Below are 15,921 nucleotides of genomic sequence, written 5' to 3'. Positions count from 1 at the left end.
ACATATCCAGTTTTTAAACTGACAATATTGAACCTCCCTTTGCCACTTCTACTGTAAGCTCATTACACACAGTTACCACTCTCTGAGTAAAGAAGTTCCCCCTCGTGTTACCCCTAAACTTTTGCCCCCAACTCTCAACTCATGTCCTCTTGTTTGAATCTCCCCTGCTCGCAATGGAAAAAAGCCTATACACGTCAACTCTATCTATCCCTCTCATAATTTTAAATGCCTCTATCAAGTTCCCCCCTCAAACTTCGACGATCTAAAGTATAAAGACTTAACTTGTTCAACCTTTCTCTGTACTTAGGTGCTGAGACCCAAGTAACATTCTAGTAAATCTCCTCTGTGCTCTCTATATTTTGTTGACATCTTTCCTTTAATTCGGTGACCAGAACTGTACACAATACTCCAAATTTGGGCTTACGAATGCCTTGCACAATTTTAACTTTACTTCCCAACTTCTATACTCAATGCTCTGATTTTTAAAGGCCAGCATACCAAAAGCTTTCTTCACCACCCGATCCACATGAGATTCCACCATCAGGGAACTATGCACTATTATTCCTAGATCACTCTGTTATACTGCATTCCTCAATGCCCTACCATTTACCATGCATGTCCTATTTTGATTAGTCCTACAAAAATATAACACCTCACACTTATCAGCATTAAACTCCATCTGCCATCTTTCAGCCCACTCTTCTAACTGTCCTAAATCACTCTGTAAGATTTGAAAACTACATCGGTATCCACAACGCCACCTAACTTAGTATCCTCTGCATACTTAGTAATCCAATGTACCACCCCATCATCCAGATCATTAATGTATATGACAAAAAACATTGTACCCAGTACATATCCCTGAGGCACACCACTAGTCACCGGCCTCCAACCTGACAAACAGTTATCCACCACTACTCTCTGGCATCTCCCATCCAGCCACTGTTGAATCCATTTTACTACTTCAATATTAATACCTAACGATTGAGCCTTCCTAACTAACCTTCCGTGCGGAACCTTGTCAAAGGTCTTACTGAGGTCCGGTCCACTGATAAATACAGCAGGTGTGAGAGGAGAAGGTGACTCTGAACCTGCAGTTCCCAGTGCTCCCCACCTGAACAGCTGAAACAGATCTACTGAAGACAAAGGTCTGACTGAGGTCCGGTACACTGATAAATACAGCAGGTGTGAGAGGAGAAGGTGACTCTGAACCTGCAGTTCCCAGTGCTCCCCACCTGAACAGCTGAAACAGATCTACTGAAGACAAGTCAGAGATCAAAGTCTCCATTGCCATGTAGAACTCATAGAACGTGCAGGAGATTAATATCGATCACTATTCCCTCTAATACCAGCAGTTCAGTGACAGTACACTAAATACACTCACCTCATTTTCTTCTCTACTGAAATGTCCCTCCTTTGTCAACATCCAACCGAGTCTTTCAACTTTTTCTTCAATTGCTTGTTTGAGTCTGTCCCTGTAGAACTTGGTCAGTTGGTACAGTCGATACTCGCCCCCCTCTGCCAGGAGGTCGGAGATTGTAAACTCTGTCTCTGTGAATATAAAATGAGAATGTAGTCACAAACTCAAATCTCGCTTTTCTCCACCGCTCTCACCCAGCCCTAACAAACCAGTCATGTCTTGAACCTCAGTGTTTACCTGCTTTCAGCTGGAAACACGTATTTTGCCCTAATCTCCAACACTGGCCTTAAAAAACCGACCCATCAATGCGCTGTGTTAGACGTTCCCAGAAGGAACCCATTCACCAGAAACCTCTCTCTCCCACCGTCCCATCCACTCACCGATTTCAGTTTAAAATGGACAATAAATGTTGGGGTTATCGCTTCCCAGAGATACTCTCTCTATCCTGGTGAATACATTTCCCATAACTCATATCCTGGAAATTCTCTCTTATCTGGAGAGCTGCATTTCCTCCGATACACATCCTGGAAATCCTCAGAACAGGTAGGACATTTCCTCTAGTGTGGGAACCGGTGCCACACTACACCGACTGCACCATGCCCACTTTATCCCTCTCTGACCAACCCTCCAACAAGGAATCACATTTACCCGCTTCCCACCTCATTCTGCGAACACATCACCCTCGTGTTTCACTCACCCACTCCCTGTTGGGCACTTGCCAATTCCGTGTTTAATGAGTTTCCGAGCTGACAGTCAGTCGCCTCACGTGTGCTGGGTCCAGGGCCCTGCTCAGAGTCTCTGACGTCACTGTCTCTGGGCTGACAGGCAGTCGCCTCACTTGTGCCGGTTCCAGGGTCCTGCTCAGTGTCTCTGACGTCACTGTCTCTGGGCTGACAGGCAGTCGCCTCACGTGTGCTGGGAACAGGGACCTGCTCAGTGTCTCTGACGTCACTGTCTCTGAGCTGAATTTGCTTCTCCTCCTCTGCGGCCGGACCGCATTCCATTGGGACATTGCTCTCAATCTGACCCTGCTTTGGAACCTTGCTTCCCGTGTCCCGATCATCTTCCCTCGATGAGCTGCCTGGTAAAAACCTCTTGAGTGCTTTCTGTACCAGATTTAATTTCCCACCTGCAATAAATGATGAATTGCAGGTTTAGAGTGATTTATACTCGAACAAGGATTCACAATGGGTGTCTGCAATGGAGCCGGGACTCTGGTTGACCGGATTTGGAGTGGGACTGTGCTGGTGAATGTGAACCACACTTCCTGCCAGGTGACCATCCCGGTAAGCCAGTGAGTGGACACATCCACTCCCAGTAAAAGAACTGGATAGACACAGTAATACTGATCACCGACTACGCTTTAACTGAACACAACAATAACCAGCGGTTATTAATGGAACGGCATCAGGTGATACCGGGAATTATCACTGGGATTATCTCCCACAAACATAAATCTCCCCGGATCACAAACTGTCAGTCACCTGTATCACTCACAGACAAGCCACTGGATTACTCGTGGTCCGATCCTCCAGATCAAACGTTCTCCGGTTGCTTTGTCACACACTGTCTTGTACCCCGGGTCAAAGACTGACCACTGCCTTGAGATGGACAACGTCCAGTCCCCTGGGTTACAGATTGAACATAACCTTGAAGCCCATGATGCCTGGTCCCCTGGGTCCCATCCCGTCTCCTGGATAATAACTGTCATGTAGCAACTATACAAGTCATTGGCAAAGGGAGAGTCTTGCGTGCAGTTCCAGTAGCTAAACAAAGTCTCGCTGAGAGAGCTTTGCATTTGCTAAGGATACAGTTGCTAACAATCTACAGGATAGATGTGACTCAGCTGGGAAGAGTGTCGGGGAGATTCACAAGTACGTTACCGGATGGGGTTGTTTGTTATCTGGTTCGGCTGGGACAATTTGCCCCGGAACACGGGAGCTCGAAGGGTAAACTTGCACACGTAAAACAGAATCAGAATCAGGTTTATTATCACCGGCATGTGACGTGAAATTTGTTAACTTAGCAGCAGCAGTTCAATGCAATAGGTAATCTAGCAGGGAAAAAATAATAATGAATAAAATTTTTAAAAAATAAGTAAACAAGTAAACCAATTATGTATATTGAACAGTTTTTTTTTAATGTGCAAAAACTGAAAGACTGTATATTTTGAACAAAGTGAGGTAGTGTCCAAAGATTCAATGTCCATTTAGGACTGGGATGGCAGAGAGGACGAATCTGTTCCTGAATCGCTCAGTGTGTGCATTCAGGCTTCTGTACCTCCTCCCTGATGGTAACAGTGAGCAAAGGGCATGCCCTGGGTGCTACACGTCCTTAATAATGGACGCTGCCTTTCTGAGACACCGCTCCCTGAATATTTACAACTTCCGGCAGCTTCTCTCGGTCCTGTGCAGTAGCCCCTCCATACCAGACAGTGACAGACCGATGCAGACCACAAATGAAGTGTCTCCTGATCCTCAGCCATTTCCAAGGCTGGCAATGTTCTCGGCTCGGCTACAGAAAACAGAGTTCGGAAAACTCCCCTCATCTACTTTGCGCAGCGAGGGGGGAGTTGAGAGCTGCCCTGACAAAACCTGAAATGTTGTATTATCGCACAATATTTGAAATCCCGGAAATGCTCTTGTCACCTGTCTCTGAATTTTGTAAATGAAAGTTGATGTCTTTCACCTCTAAACAGGCCCTGATGTGCAACAAACACTGAACCTAGATAATGTTGTACGGGTGGAACTGGACTCTCTGACAGTGGTGTCTGAAAAGAAGATGCTGTCCAAGTTGCATGCCATCTTGGAAAATGCTCCCCTCCACTCCATAATGTACTGGTCAGGCACAGGAGTACATTCAGCCAGAGACTCATTCCACCGAGATGCAACACAGAGCGTCATAGGAAGTCATTACTGCCTGTGGCCATCAAACTTTACAACTCCTCCCTCGGTGGGTCAGACACCCTGAGCCAATAGGCGGGTCCTGGACTTATTTCCACTTGGCATGATTAACTTATTATTATTTATGGTTTTATATTGCTATACTTCTACACTATCCGTGGTTGGTGCGGCTGTAACGAGATCCAATTTCCCTCGGGATCAATAAAGTATGTCCGTCTGTCTATAGACTTTTACGTAACAAACAGCACCGCTGTCACATTCCTATTTGTGTTTCACTCTCACGCTGCTGATTCAGGGTCTCCGGCTCCTTTCACTCAGGTGAAGCTTTGCCTGGTGAGTGGAGTCATTCGACCATTACTGGTGTCAGGTCCCTGCGCTGGAACTGTTGGACTGATCGATTACACAAAGGCACTTTACCAGTGGGATCAATGACACTGCTTGATGAAACTTTTTCTCTGCCCTGTTCGTGCCTGTGTAAGCTTCTTTTTCTGAACTATTGTGCACCAACAGGGCAGAAGTTTAGTTGTAAAGATCCAGGTGTACATACCTGTAGCCATTCTGATTCTGACTGACGGTTGTTGATTGTCGTCGTCTTGTCTGGACTTTGATCGTGGTTCAGGACAGCGCCGCCTTCTGGTGATGCCCTGAATTACACACAACAAGCAGACTGTGAGTCAGAGAGAGTTGGATTACTTTGCAAATGTGACAGTACAGCCATTCTCTGTATCAGAGCCGCAGTTCGCATCAACTCCCAAACCATGTCTGTATGTCTGTCCGGTGATATCTGGAGCATGCTTCCGATAGAGGCACAGAGCAACAGTTCACAGATACTGACCCTTCAGCCCATCGAGACAATGCTGGCCACAGTGTACACTGAGATGGTCCTAATTTTCAGGCCTTTGGTACAGGGTCAAACAGAAACATAACTTCATTGTAAAACCTAATTCTGCTTAATCACAGATTCGCAGGTTCTGACAATTTATTAGCAGAAAAGCACTTGATGACGACAGGGTATGTAAATGTAAATTATTGGTTGGCATTGGCATTTGCTAGTTAGGACTGAGTGAAATGTGGTGCTGGGACATTTGGCTTCAAGGGGGTTTGCCCTCAGCAGAGGCTCGCACGCCGATATACTCGAGGGCAAGTATATCATTGCAGCTTGCAATAGACGGAGGAGTCAATGACATGTTGCTGTAGTTCATGGTGATTCCACATTTCTGCAATCACTGCAGCAGGAAACAAAAGCGGCGTCTCCTGACGGGAGGAGATTCTCCACGCATTTTGAGATAATTGTGACGTAACACAGACGAAGCAAGGAAAGGTCAGAGGTGATGTTGGAAATGGACAAGCAATGTGAGGGAATGTGCGTGGCTTCGCAGAGCTGATGCTGACATCTGCAATGATTGCGACTGAGTCTGATAGAGGCATAAATGGTATTTCTAGGGTTATTCAGTCTGACTCCAGCTATTTTCTACCTTCCTTGGTACGGAAATGTAATGTCTAAAGAACTAGCGTTTGAGTGAATGAGACTCACCAAACTTTCTCCTGAGTGAGTCAATGGAAACTCTGATTCAGACTGAGGGTAAGTTGTTCTACTCAGAGAGGTGTGGATGCCTGGATTGCCCTGTCTGTTATGGAGGTGGAAGCAAATACAATGGGGGCTTTTAAGTGAAGTTTAGATAAGCACATGGGTGTGAGGAAGATTGAGAGGTTATGGACATTGTGTAGGAGGGAGTCATTAGTATATTTCGGGGGGTGTTGATTTACTTTTCCGCTGGTTTGGCACACCATTGTGGCGGGAAGGCCTGTTCCTGCGATTTACTGATCAATGTTCTGTTCTATCTTCAGCACCAGGAGTTTCTCTTTGACTCCCACTGGCAGATGGACAGGTGACAGTCAGGGGAAATTTCCAAATACGAATTGAATTCTGAAACCACGATCTCATTCTACCGGTGCAAACACAGAACAGCGTATTTAACCACAGCCTCTCCCTGTGAGGGATGGAATGGGGACTCGTCCTCTGCTTTGCTTCCAAAGGAACTTCACAACCAAACACCTGAGCACAGAACAGAAATACTCGCTCAGCATCTCATAAACCCGGACAGCTTGATCCCCTGACTCATTTTATCTGGATCAAATCAGGTGTGGTATCCCAGGTCCAACCTCAGGGGGTCACAGCCCACACCGAGAGACTCTCACATCTTTCTCACACCTCACACTGGGAGTTCCCACAGCCCACACCGAGAGACTCTCACATCTTTCCCACACCTCCCACTGGGAGTTCACACATCTCACACTGAGAGACTCTCACATCTTTCCCACACCTCACACTGGGTGTTCCCACATCTCACAATGAGAGATTCATTGGGGGTCCTGGTGCAGGAAACACAAAAAGTTAGTATGCAAGTGCAGCAGGTGGTCAAGAAGGCCAATGGAATGCTGGCTTTTATTGCTAGGGGGATGGAGTATAAGAACAGGGAGGTCTTACTGCAGTTGTACCGGGTATTGGTGAGACCACACCTGGAGTACTGCGTGCAGTTCTGGTGTCCATATTTAAGAAAGGACATACTGGCTCTCGAGGCAGTGCAGAGAAGGTTCACTAGGTTAATTCCGGGGATGGGTGGGTTGATGTATGATGAGAGGTTGAGTAGATTGGGACTCTACTCGTTGGAGTTCCGAAGAATGAGAGGCGATCTTATTGAAACATATAAGATTGTGAAGGGGTTTGATCGGGTGGATGCGGGGAGAATGTTCCCAATGATGGGTGAAACTAGGACTAGGGGGCATAATCTTAAAATAAGGGGATGCCGTTCCAGGACTGAGATGCGGAGAACTTTCTTCACTCAGAGGGTAGTGGGGCTGTGGAATTTACTGCCCCAGAGAGCTGTGGAAGCTACTACACTCAATAAATTCAAAACGGAGATAGACATTTTCCTGGATAAAAATGGCATTAGGGGATACGGTGAGCGAACAGGTAAGTGGACATGAGGCTAGGTTTAGATCAGCCATGTGATCTCCTGGACCAGTTTTCGATAGCCTGGATGGGTCGGAGAGGAATTTTCCAGATTTTTTCTCCTCAATTGGCAACTCGTTTTTTTTTCCCCCCGGGTGATTACATGGGTTTGGGCGGGATGAATAATAAAATAAAATGGGCGGCATGGTGCCCTGTTGGTTGGCACTGTTGCCTTGTGGGATTCGGTGAAAACTAGAGTTAAGATTGGATCAGCCATGATCTTGTTGAATGGCGGAGCAGGCTTGAGGGGCCGATTGGCCTACTTCTGCTCCTATCTCTTATGTTCTTATGTTCTATCCCAGGTCAATTAGCAGCCCCTTTCCTCGTCGTGTAACAGGAACAAAATGTTTCAAATATAAAATTGAAAATATAGCACTCAGTACAGGAGATTTTCCCTGCACTCTTTCACGCTTATCGGTAACTTTTCTCCACGTAGCTGACCAGAACTGCAGACAATTCTGCCTATTGTAAAATCACGGTGCCCTTTACAACTTTAGCATTAATATCCCAACCCCTCTTCATAATTGCCTGCGTTGTGAAGGTCAATCTGCCCAAAACTCTCTTTATGACTCTGGTGCTACCTTAAAGGAATTGTGGATCTGTAACATCCACGCCAGGACAATCAGGCTCAAAACAGTTATTTTCCCCAAGTAGTAAGCCTGATCAACAGCTCTACTCACTAACCCACGCTCCACACCCCACCCACTACCAGTTTAACATTTCCTGACAGTTCCAGACAATCCTGTGCCTAACGTCACTTTATGGACAGACAATCAATGTCAGTCTCCATATGTCCAGACACTCCTTTGCCTAACGTCATTTATATATTAACAGCAAAGATATGCACACAAAAAGGAAATTACTGGGATTAAGGAAACCTCCTCTGCAGGATGCATAACAGATCAATAAAGTATGTGAGAGCTGGATTCAGTATATAGAGCAGCTTTTTCTGAAGATAGTAGAGGGGAACCCCCAGATATTAAACACCCTAATTCTGGCCCACCGATTGCCAAAGAAGAAATAACTAAAGCAATGAAAAGCATGAATCATGGTAAAGCCACTGGACCTGATGAAATATCAATGGAACTGATACACGCCCAAGAAGATCTGGGCATAGACATTATTTCTGAAGTGTTCAATGGCGGATATGAGTCTGGTGTATTCCCTGACGATCTCTTGAAATCAGTGTTTATAACTCTGCCTAAAATTTCTGGAACTATTGACTGTGAAAGTTATAGAAGAATCAGTCTTGTGAATCACATAACAAGGATTTTGTTGAAAATCGTTCTGAGTCGAATCAAAAACAAGTTAAGGCCAGAAATTTCTAAACTGCAATAAGGGTCTATTTAGGATAGAGGAGCTAGGAACACAATTGTCATACTACGAATACTTTCAGAAAGGGCAATTGAATATCAAAATGATGTATTTTTATGATTTATTGAGTTCACTAAAGCATTCGACAAAGTCAACATGAAAAATTATTTCAAGTTCTCAGTAAACTAAACATTGACGGAACGGACCAATAATCTCTTCAAAATGTATTTTGGAATCAAATGGTGGAGGTAAAAATTGATGATTTAATAAGCATTTGGACTAAAATTCAAACAGGAGTTAGGCAGAGATGCGTTGCCTCACTGAAATTATTTAATATTGATACTTAAATGATTTTCAAAGAAATAGAAGACCTAAATGGGATAAAAATTGGAGGTGTTAACATCAACAATATGAGATATGCAGATGATACCACCCGAATAGCAAGTGCTGCAGAAGGCCTACAAATCCTCCGAGACAAAGTAGCACAAACAAGTGCAGATTTTGGTCTGACCATGAATTGTAAAAAAAAATCCAAATATATCGTAACATCAAAAGAGCAGAATTCTCCCAAGTGCCAATTGTCCATCGGTAACAAAAGAGATTGAACAAAAGACCGGCTGTAATTACCATGGTAGCTTTATATCACAAGATGCTAGAAGTAAAGTACATAATAAAAAGAAGAATTGCCATTGCCAAAAACAACTTCCAAAAAATGAAATCTATTTTTCCCAACAGACACATTTCTGTGACAACAAGGCTTAGGCTACTAAAATGCTACATCTGGTCAATCTTGCTATATGCTTCCGAAACATGGACGATAACATCAGAACTCCAAAGAAACTTAGAAGCAGTAGAAATGTGGTTTCTCAGAAGAATTCTGAAAATATCATCTAGAGATGGGGTAACTAATGAGACAGTACTCCAGCATGCCCAGACAAAAAGATCTTTAATGAGAATATTACCTGAGAGGAAATTTAAATTCCCGGGCCACGTCATTAGAAAGGGAGAAATAGAATGTCTTACATTGCAAGGCCGTATGCCTGGGAAACGTGACAGAGGAAGGCAAAGAAGAAAATATATGGACACTGTGAAAGAATGAACAGATCTAAGTGTGCGAGGTATCATCGACGCTGTGAGGGATCATTGGATGCGGAGAGTCATGATCGGCCAGGCATGTAAGGCGCAAGTCACATGCAGAAGAAGAAACCATGTCAGTCTCATAAGTCCAGACACTCCTGTGCTTAACCTCACTTTATGGACAGACAATCAATGTCAGTCTCAGATGTCCAGACACTCCTGTGCTTAACCTCACTTTATGGACAGACAATCAATGTCAGTCTCATATGTCCAGACACTCCTGTGCTTAACCTCACTTTATGGACAGACAATCAATGTCAGTCTCATATGTCCAGACACTCCTGTGCTTAACCTCACTTTATGGACAGACAATCAATGTCAGTCTCATATGTCCAGACACTCCTGTGCTTAACCTCACTGTATGGACAGACAATCAACGTCAGTCTCAGATGTCCAGACACTCCTGTGCTTAACCTCACTTTATGGACAGACAATCAATGTCAGTCTCATATGTCCAGACACTCCTGTGCTTAACCTCACTTTATGGACAGACAATCAATGTCAGTCTCATATGTCCAGACACTCCTGTGCTTAACCTCACTTTATGGACAGACAATCAATGTCAGTCTCATATGTCCAGACACTCCTGTGCTTAACCTCACTTTATGGACAGACAATCAATGTCAGTCTCATATGTCCAGACACTCCTGTGCTTAACCTCACTGTATGGACAGACAATCAATGTCAGTCTCAGATGTCCAGACACTCCTGTGCTTAACCTCACTTTATGGACATGCAATCAATGTCAGTCTCATATGTCCAGACACTCCTGTGCATAACCTCACTTTATGGAAAGACAATCAATGTCAGTCTCATATGTCCAGACACTCCTGTGCTTAACCTCACTTTATGGACAGACAATCAATGTCAGTCTCATATGTCCAGACACTCCTGTGCTTAACGTCACTTTATGGGCAGACAATCAATGTCAGTCTCCATATGTCCAGACACTCCTGTGCTTAACCTCACTTCATGGACATACAATCAATATTTTTAAACGATCATACTTTATGTATCATGTTTTGTCTATTATTGTGGTCTCCATAATTTTTTTCTGTCTTGCTTTGGATCCAGAGTAACAATTATTTCGTTCTCCTTCACACTTGTGTACTGGAGTGACATAAAACAATTCTGGATCTTGAACACTGGGGAGAATACCACGACCATCCACATTATCTAAACTCCCATTTGATTCCATCAGCTCCTACAATGTCACCCTCATTCTCCTCTGGAATAAAGATCAGGCTCGGCCAAACGCTTCCTATGACTCGGCCCTCTAGTCCAGGCAACATCTTCAGTAATCTCTTCCGCACCCTCTCCAGCTTGCAAATATATTTACTACAGTAGGGTGAACACAACTGTCCATAATACTCTGTGTAGCCATGTTCATTCATACACAAATCAATGGCATGAATAGTGAATTACAGAGGTCTCAACACTGACACACACACACCCCACTCGTCACATGCCTCCATTCGCTAAAACCATCTTCAATCATCTCCCTCTGCTTCTTGTTCTCGAGCCCGGAGTGAATCCTCCTCGCCAGCTCCCAGTGACTCCTTCCTGACCGAACCTCCCCGATCAGCTGCCACGCGGGATTTTGTTACAGACTTTACCAAAGTTCAGATAAACAACATCACTGCCCAACTTCACCCTACTCCCGAGTGAACTCTTAAATAATATCCAAAATACTTGACAGATACGATGTCCTACTGGGCAGTGTAGAGGGTGATTTCCCCATGACTAATGCCCAACCGCCCGAGACTTCAGCTTCACTCCATACTGAGAAAATTCCGATCCCAGCTGTGGAATTACCAACCTGGACTGAAGCCCGCATATGCCCGTTCCATATCCTCAGAGTCACCAGCCCAATATCATCACCCACACACAGACGCTTTGGTGCCGGCGATTTGCCGTGGTGTTCCTGCCATTTCCGATTCACAAACTAAGGTGGAACTGGAACCTAATGACCCTCTGTCGGGGCCGGGGCTCAGGCTGATTCCCCGGCCTGTATAGAGGATGCGGATACACTTCAGCCGGACCCCAGCAGCAAAACCGAGCACATTTGATCACAATCTTCGTGCTGTGTGGGATCTTGCCCAGCACAGCTGGCTGCCATGTTTCCCGCAGTGTAGCAGGAACAAAATGTAAAATTCCAAAGTAGAAAACGCTGGGAACTCAGTACATCAGACTACATCTCTGTAAGGTGAAATGGTGGAAGACCCAGTTCCAGATATGAGACTGTTCGAGATCTGCTGAGCGTCTCCAGTATCTTTCTCCTCCTCACTTTAAATTTCCTGCAACTGTAGTATTTCCTCCCTCTTCATTTTAATGCACAGATAGTAACTGATTGCCACCCTTGACTGTCAATGCCACCCCACCCCAACCAATTTGTCAGTTCTCAGTTCATTCTGACCCTGGTGTAACACAGCCCATACAGTCAATGCTCACAGCATCCTTTCCCCCCACTATCACTCTGTTGCATTCGCCCCTGAGGCCGCTGTCTCTGCGCTGAGAGGCCGTGACCACAGAACCAGTGAAACACTCGCTGCAGCTCTGACGAGCTGTCACCATGGAAACAGAGGAAGTGGCTCACTGAAAATAACCGAAGAAGGAAATAAACTCATCATGTGCTACAACTGTCGTTTTGACAAAGACGAACACTGCAGCCATTTTGTAACGGTGAAACTAAAATTGAAATGGCCGCTTTTACCCCGCTGCGTGTGGTGTTCAAATAAACCCCTGTCTGAACGGGGAAAAGATGCATCTACTCATACACGTGGAGCAGTGTCCCGAGGGTGAGATCATTCTGTTTAACCCTCGCTGTCTGCAAGCACACAACGGGCCGAACAGCCGCTTCCGGTGTGATGGAAGCATGTAAAACAATTATCGACCCCAGGCGTCGATCCAGGTGAAGTCTGGATCCGCTACCGGGCCGGGTGATGGAGGTAAAGTTCCCCAGGTACATCTTAATGCAAGTGTATAATCTCGGCATCACCACCTCATCCCGCTCCTGGGACCAGAACACCAGGGGCTGAGCGGCGGCTCATCTCAGGCGGTCCGGCGTGAAGGTCCCATAACCCGGACCGACCACGACAGGTTGGATCCAGGAAGCGGGACGAGGCCGCCAGTTCGAGGAAGTTAACGGGACTCTCTGCCCGACATCAGGTACCCTCAACCACCCCCCTCCCCCGAATCGGCTTCAGTACTCACCGATGGGAAATTGTTGGTCGCGTTCACCACTAATGACCGGCCTCAATGCTCACTGATGAGAACTTGATTAATTTGTCCCGCAGACAGCGGTCGGTCCACCAGCTCCCCGCCGACGTCCCGCTTCAACAGAGGACGGAAAGAAAAGCACCGCCCATCCGGAGACTGTGAGAGCGGGGGCGGGGCCTCGGAAGCGAGAACCTCAGATGCTGCAGATCTGTGTTTGAAATGGGCGCCAGACGCTGGATCACGTGACGGGTGGAGGGACTCCCTCCTGAACCGGGGACTCTGCTCCTCGCCCCTCACACTGCCCGACCTACGCCGCATTTTAAACCTTATTTCATAATTACACCAGCTACATTTCTTATTTTCCCCTCTGTATCTTTCCCGTCCCCATTGCTCCGCCTCCCGGTTCCTGGAGCTTTGCGGGTTCGATTCCATCCCGGTCCGATACACAATGTGCACCCGAACAGGAATTGCGCAGTTTTCATTGAAATCACTTGTATGTTTATAAACAGTAACTTCTATTCACAATCCTCCGGAGCCTCACTGAACAGGAACCCTGTAACATCAAGTGAGAAACAGCAGGAGGATGTTCGGCCCCTCCAACCATCAATAAGATGGCGGCTGCTCTCCCATCTCAGCCCACACGTTTCTGCTTGATCCTCATTTCCTCGATCCCTTCGGTCTCCACACAACCGCCGGCCTCTGTTTTATGTGAAGATGATCACTGAGACTTCATCGTCCTCCAGGAATTAGTCTGGTGAATCTCTAAAGCATTCTCTAACTTCCTATAATCCTCTATGGAATTAAATTCTATTTCTGCAGCCCTGTCTTCCCTCCACAACTCACCTCCCACCCCTGTCACTATTTCCACCTTGCCAACTCCCCTCTAACCTGGATCCACCTCTCTCTCCCCAGCTCTTGCCCCATCCCTACCCCTCACCGCTTTTCTCTGAATATTTCCTGTCCACTCTCAGTCCAGAGGGATGGTATCGGCCCGAAATGTTCACGGTCCATTTCCTTCCACAGCCGCTGCCCGACCCATTGTATTCCTCCGGCAGTTTGTTCTTTGGTCTGTATAACCCGTGTTAGTATGGGGAGCGGGATTTTACACCAAATACTCTCAGATGCTGCGGTCAAAGGAACACGTACAACACGCTGGAGGAACGTAAAGTCAACGTTTCAGGCAGAGACCCTTCGGCAGGACTGAGAGGGAGGGGGCAGGGGCACTATAGTCTGTGGTGGGAAAGCTGTTGGAAAAGATTCTTAGAGATAGGATCTATGGGCATTTAGAGAATCATGATCTGATCAGGTATAGTCAGCATGGCTTTGTGAAGGGCAGATCGTGCCTAACAAGCCTGATAGAGTTCTTTGAGGAGGTGACCAGGCATATAGATGGGGGTAGTGCAGTGGATGTGATCTACATGGATTTTAGTAAGGCATTTGACAAGGTTCCACACGGTAGGCTTATTCAGAAAGTCAGAACGCATGGGATCCAGGGAAGTTTGGCCAGGTGGATTCAGAATTGGCTTGCCTGCAGAAGGCAGAGGGTCGTGGTGGAGGGAGTACATTCAGATTGGAGGCTTGTGACTAGTGGTGTCCCACAAGGATCTGTTCTGTGACCTCTACTTTTTGTGATATTTATTAACGACCTGGATGTGGGGGTGGAAGGGTGGGTTGGCAACTTTGCAGACGACATAAAGGTTGGTGGTGTTGTAGATAGTGTACAGGATTGTCAACGATTGGGGAGAGACATTGATAGGATGCATAAGTGGGCTGAGAGGTGGCAGATGGAGTTCAACCCGGAAAAGTGTGAGGTGGTACACTTTGGAAGGACAAATTCCAAGGCAGAGTACAAAGTAAATGGCAGGATACTTGGTAGTGTGGAGGAGCAGAGGTTCTGGGGGTACATGTCCACAGACCCCTGACGTTGCCTCACAGGTAGATAAGGTAGTTAAGAAAGCTTATGGGGTGTTAGCATTCATAAGTCGAGGGATAGAGTTTAATAGACGCGATGTAATGATGCAGCTCTATAAAATTCTAGTTTGGCCACACTTGGAGTACTGTGTCCAGTTCTGGCCGCCTCTCTATAGGAAGGATGTGGAAGCGTTGGAAAAGGTACAAAGGAGATTTTCCAGGATGCTGCTTGGTTTACACAGTATGGATTATGATCAGAGATTAAGGGAGCTAGGGCTTTACTCTTTGGAGAGAAGGAGGATGAGAGGAGACATGATAGAGGTGTACAAGATATTAAGAGGAATAGACAGAGTGGACAGCCAGCGCCTCTTCCCCAGGGCACCACTGCTCAGTACAAGAGGACATGACTTTAAGGGAAGGGGAGGGAAGTTCAAGGGGGATATTAGAGGAAGGTTTTTCACTCTGAGAGTGGTTGGTGCGTGGAATGCACTGCCTGAGTCAGTGGTGGAGGCAGATACACTAGTCAAGTTTAAGAGACTTAGACAGGTATATGGAGGAATTTAATGTGGGAGGTTATATGGCACAGGGTTTGAGGGTCGGAACAATATTGTGGGCTGAAGGGCCTGTAATGTGCTGTACTATTCTATGTTCTATAAAGAAGAGGGAAGGGTGGGAAGGAGAAGGCTTTTAGGTGCCAGGTGAAAAACGGGTAAGGAGAAAGATCAAGGTGTGGGGGAGGGGAAGCAGAGTGGGGTCAGGCAGGAAAGGTAGAGAAGGAGTGTAAGGGGAAAGCACTATGTGTAGTTGAAGAAGGCAGAATCATGAGAGAGATGATATTGGTGACAAATATGATTATATGATATGTATGTACAATATCTGAAGTATATCTTCTGGAAATGTTTGTTTGATGATGAACTTCAATAAAAAATAAATTACAAAAAAAGTAAATTTACTGATGACACAAAGTTTGGGGGTGTTGTGGATAGTGTGGAGGGCTGTCGAGG

General features: G+C 46.0%; 1 protein-coding gene across 1 annotated transcript in view; it reads right to left on the bottom strand.

Annotated features, from left to right (window-relative positions):
- Window positions 1-13,146, bottom strand: part of LOC140720091 (NACHT, LRR and PYD domains-containing protein 3-like) — a 64,067-nt gene extending 50,921 nt beyond the window's left edge. The window contains exons 1-4 of the mRNA XM_073034989.1: window positions 13,001-13,146; window positions 4,871-4,967; window positions 2,118-2,549; window positions 1,385-1,551 (exon numbers count right to left, since the gene is read on the bottom strand). Coding sequence (XP_072891090.1) covers window positions 1,385-1,551; window positions 2,118-2,549; window positions 4,871-4,880 — 609 coding nt within the window. The 5' untranslated portion in view covers window positions 4,881-4,967; window positions 13,001-13,146. The remainder of the gene's footprint in view (window positions 1-1,384; window positions 1,552-2,117; window positions 2,550-4,870; window positions 4,968-13,000) is intronic.
- Window positions 13,147-15,921: the final 2,775 nt, after the last annotated feature.

This window comes from Hemitrygon akajei, unplaced genomic scaffold (genome assembly GCF_048418815.1).
Source record: "Hemitrygon akajei unplaced genomic scaffold, sHemAka1.3 Scf000036, whole genome shotgun sequence".
In the NCBI taxonomy this organism is placed as follows: domain Eukaryota; kingdom Metazoa; phylum Chordata; class Chondrichthyes; order Myliobatiformes; family Dasyatidae; genus Hemitrygon; species Hemitrygon akajei.
Note: the sequence above shows the minus strand (reverse complement) of the source record. Positions and strands in the feature narration are given on the sequence as shown.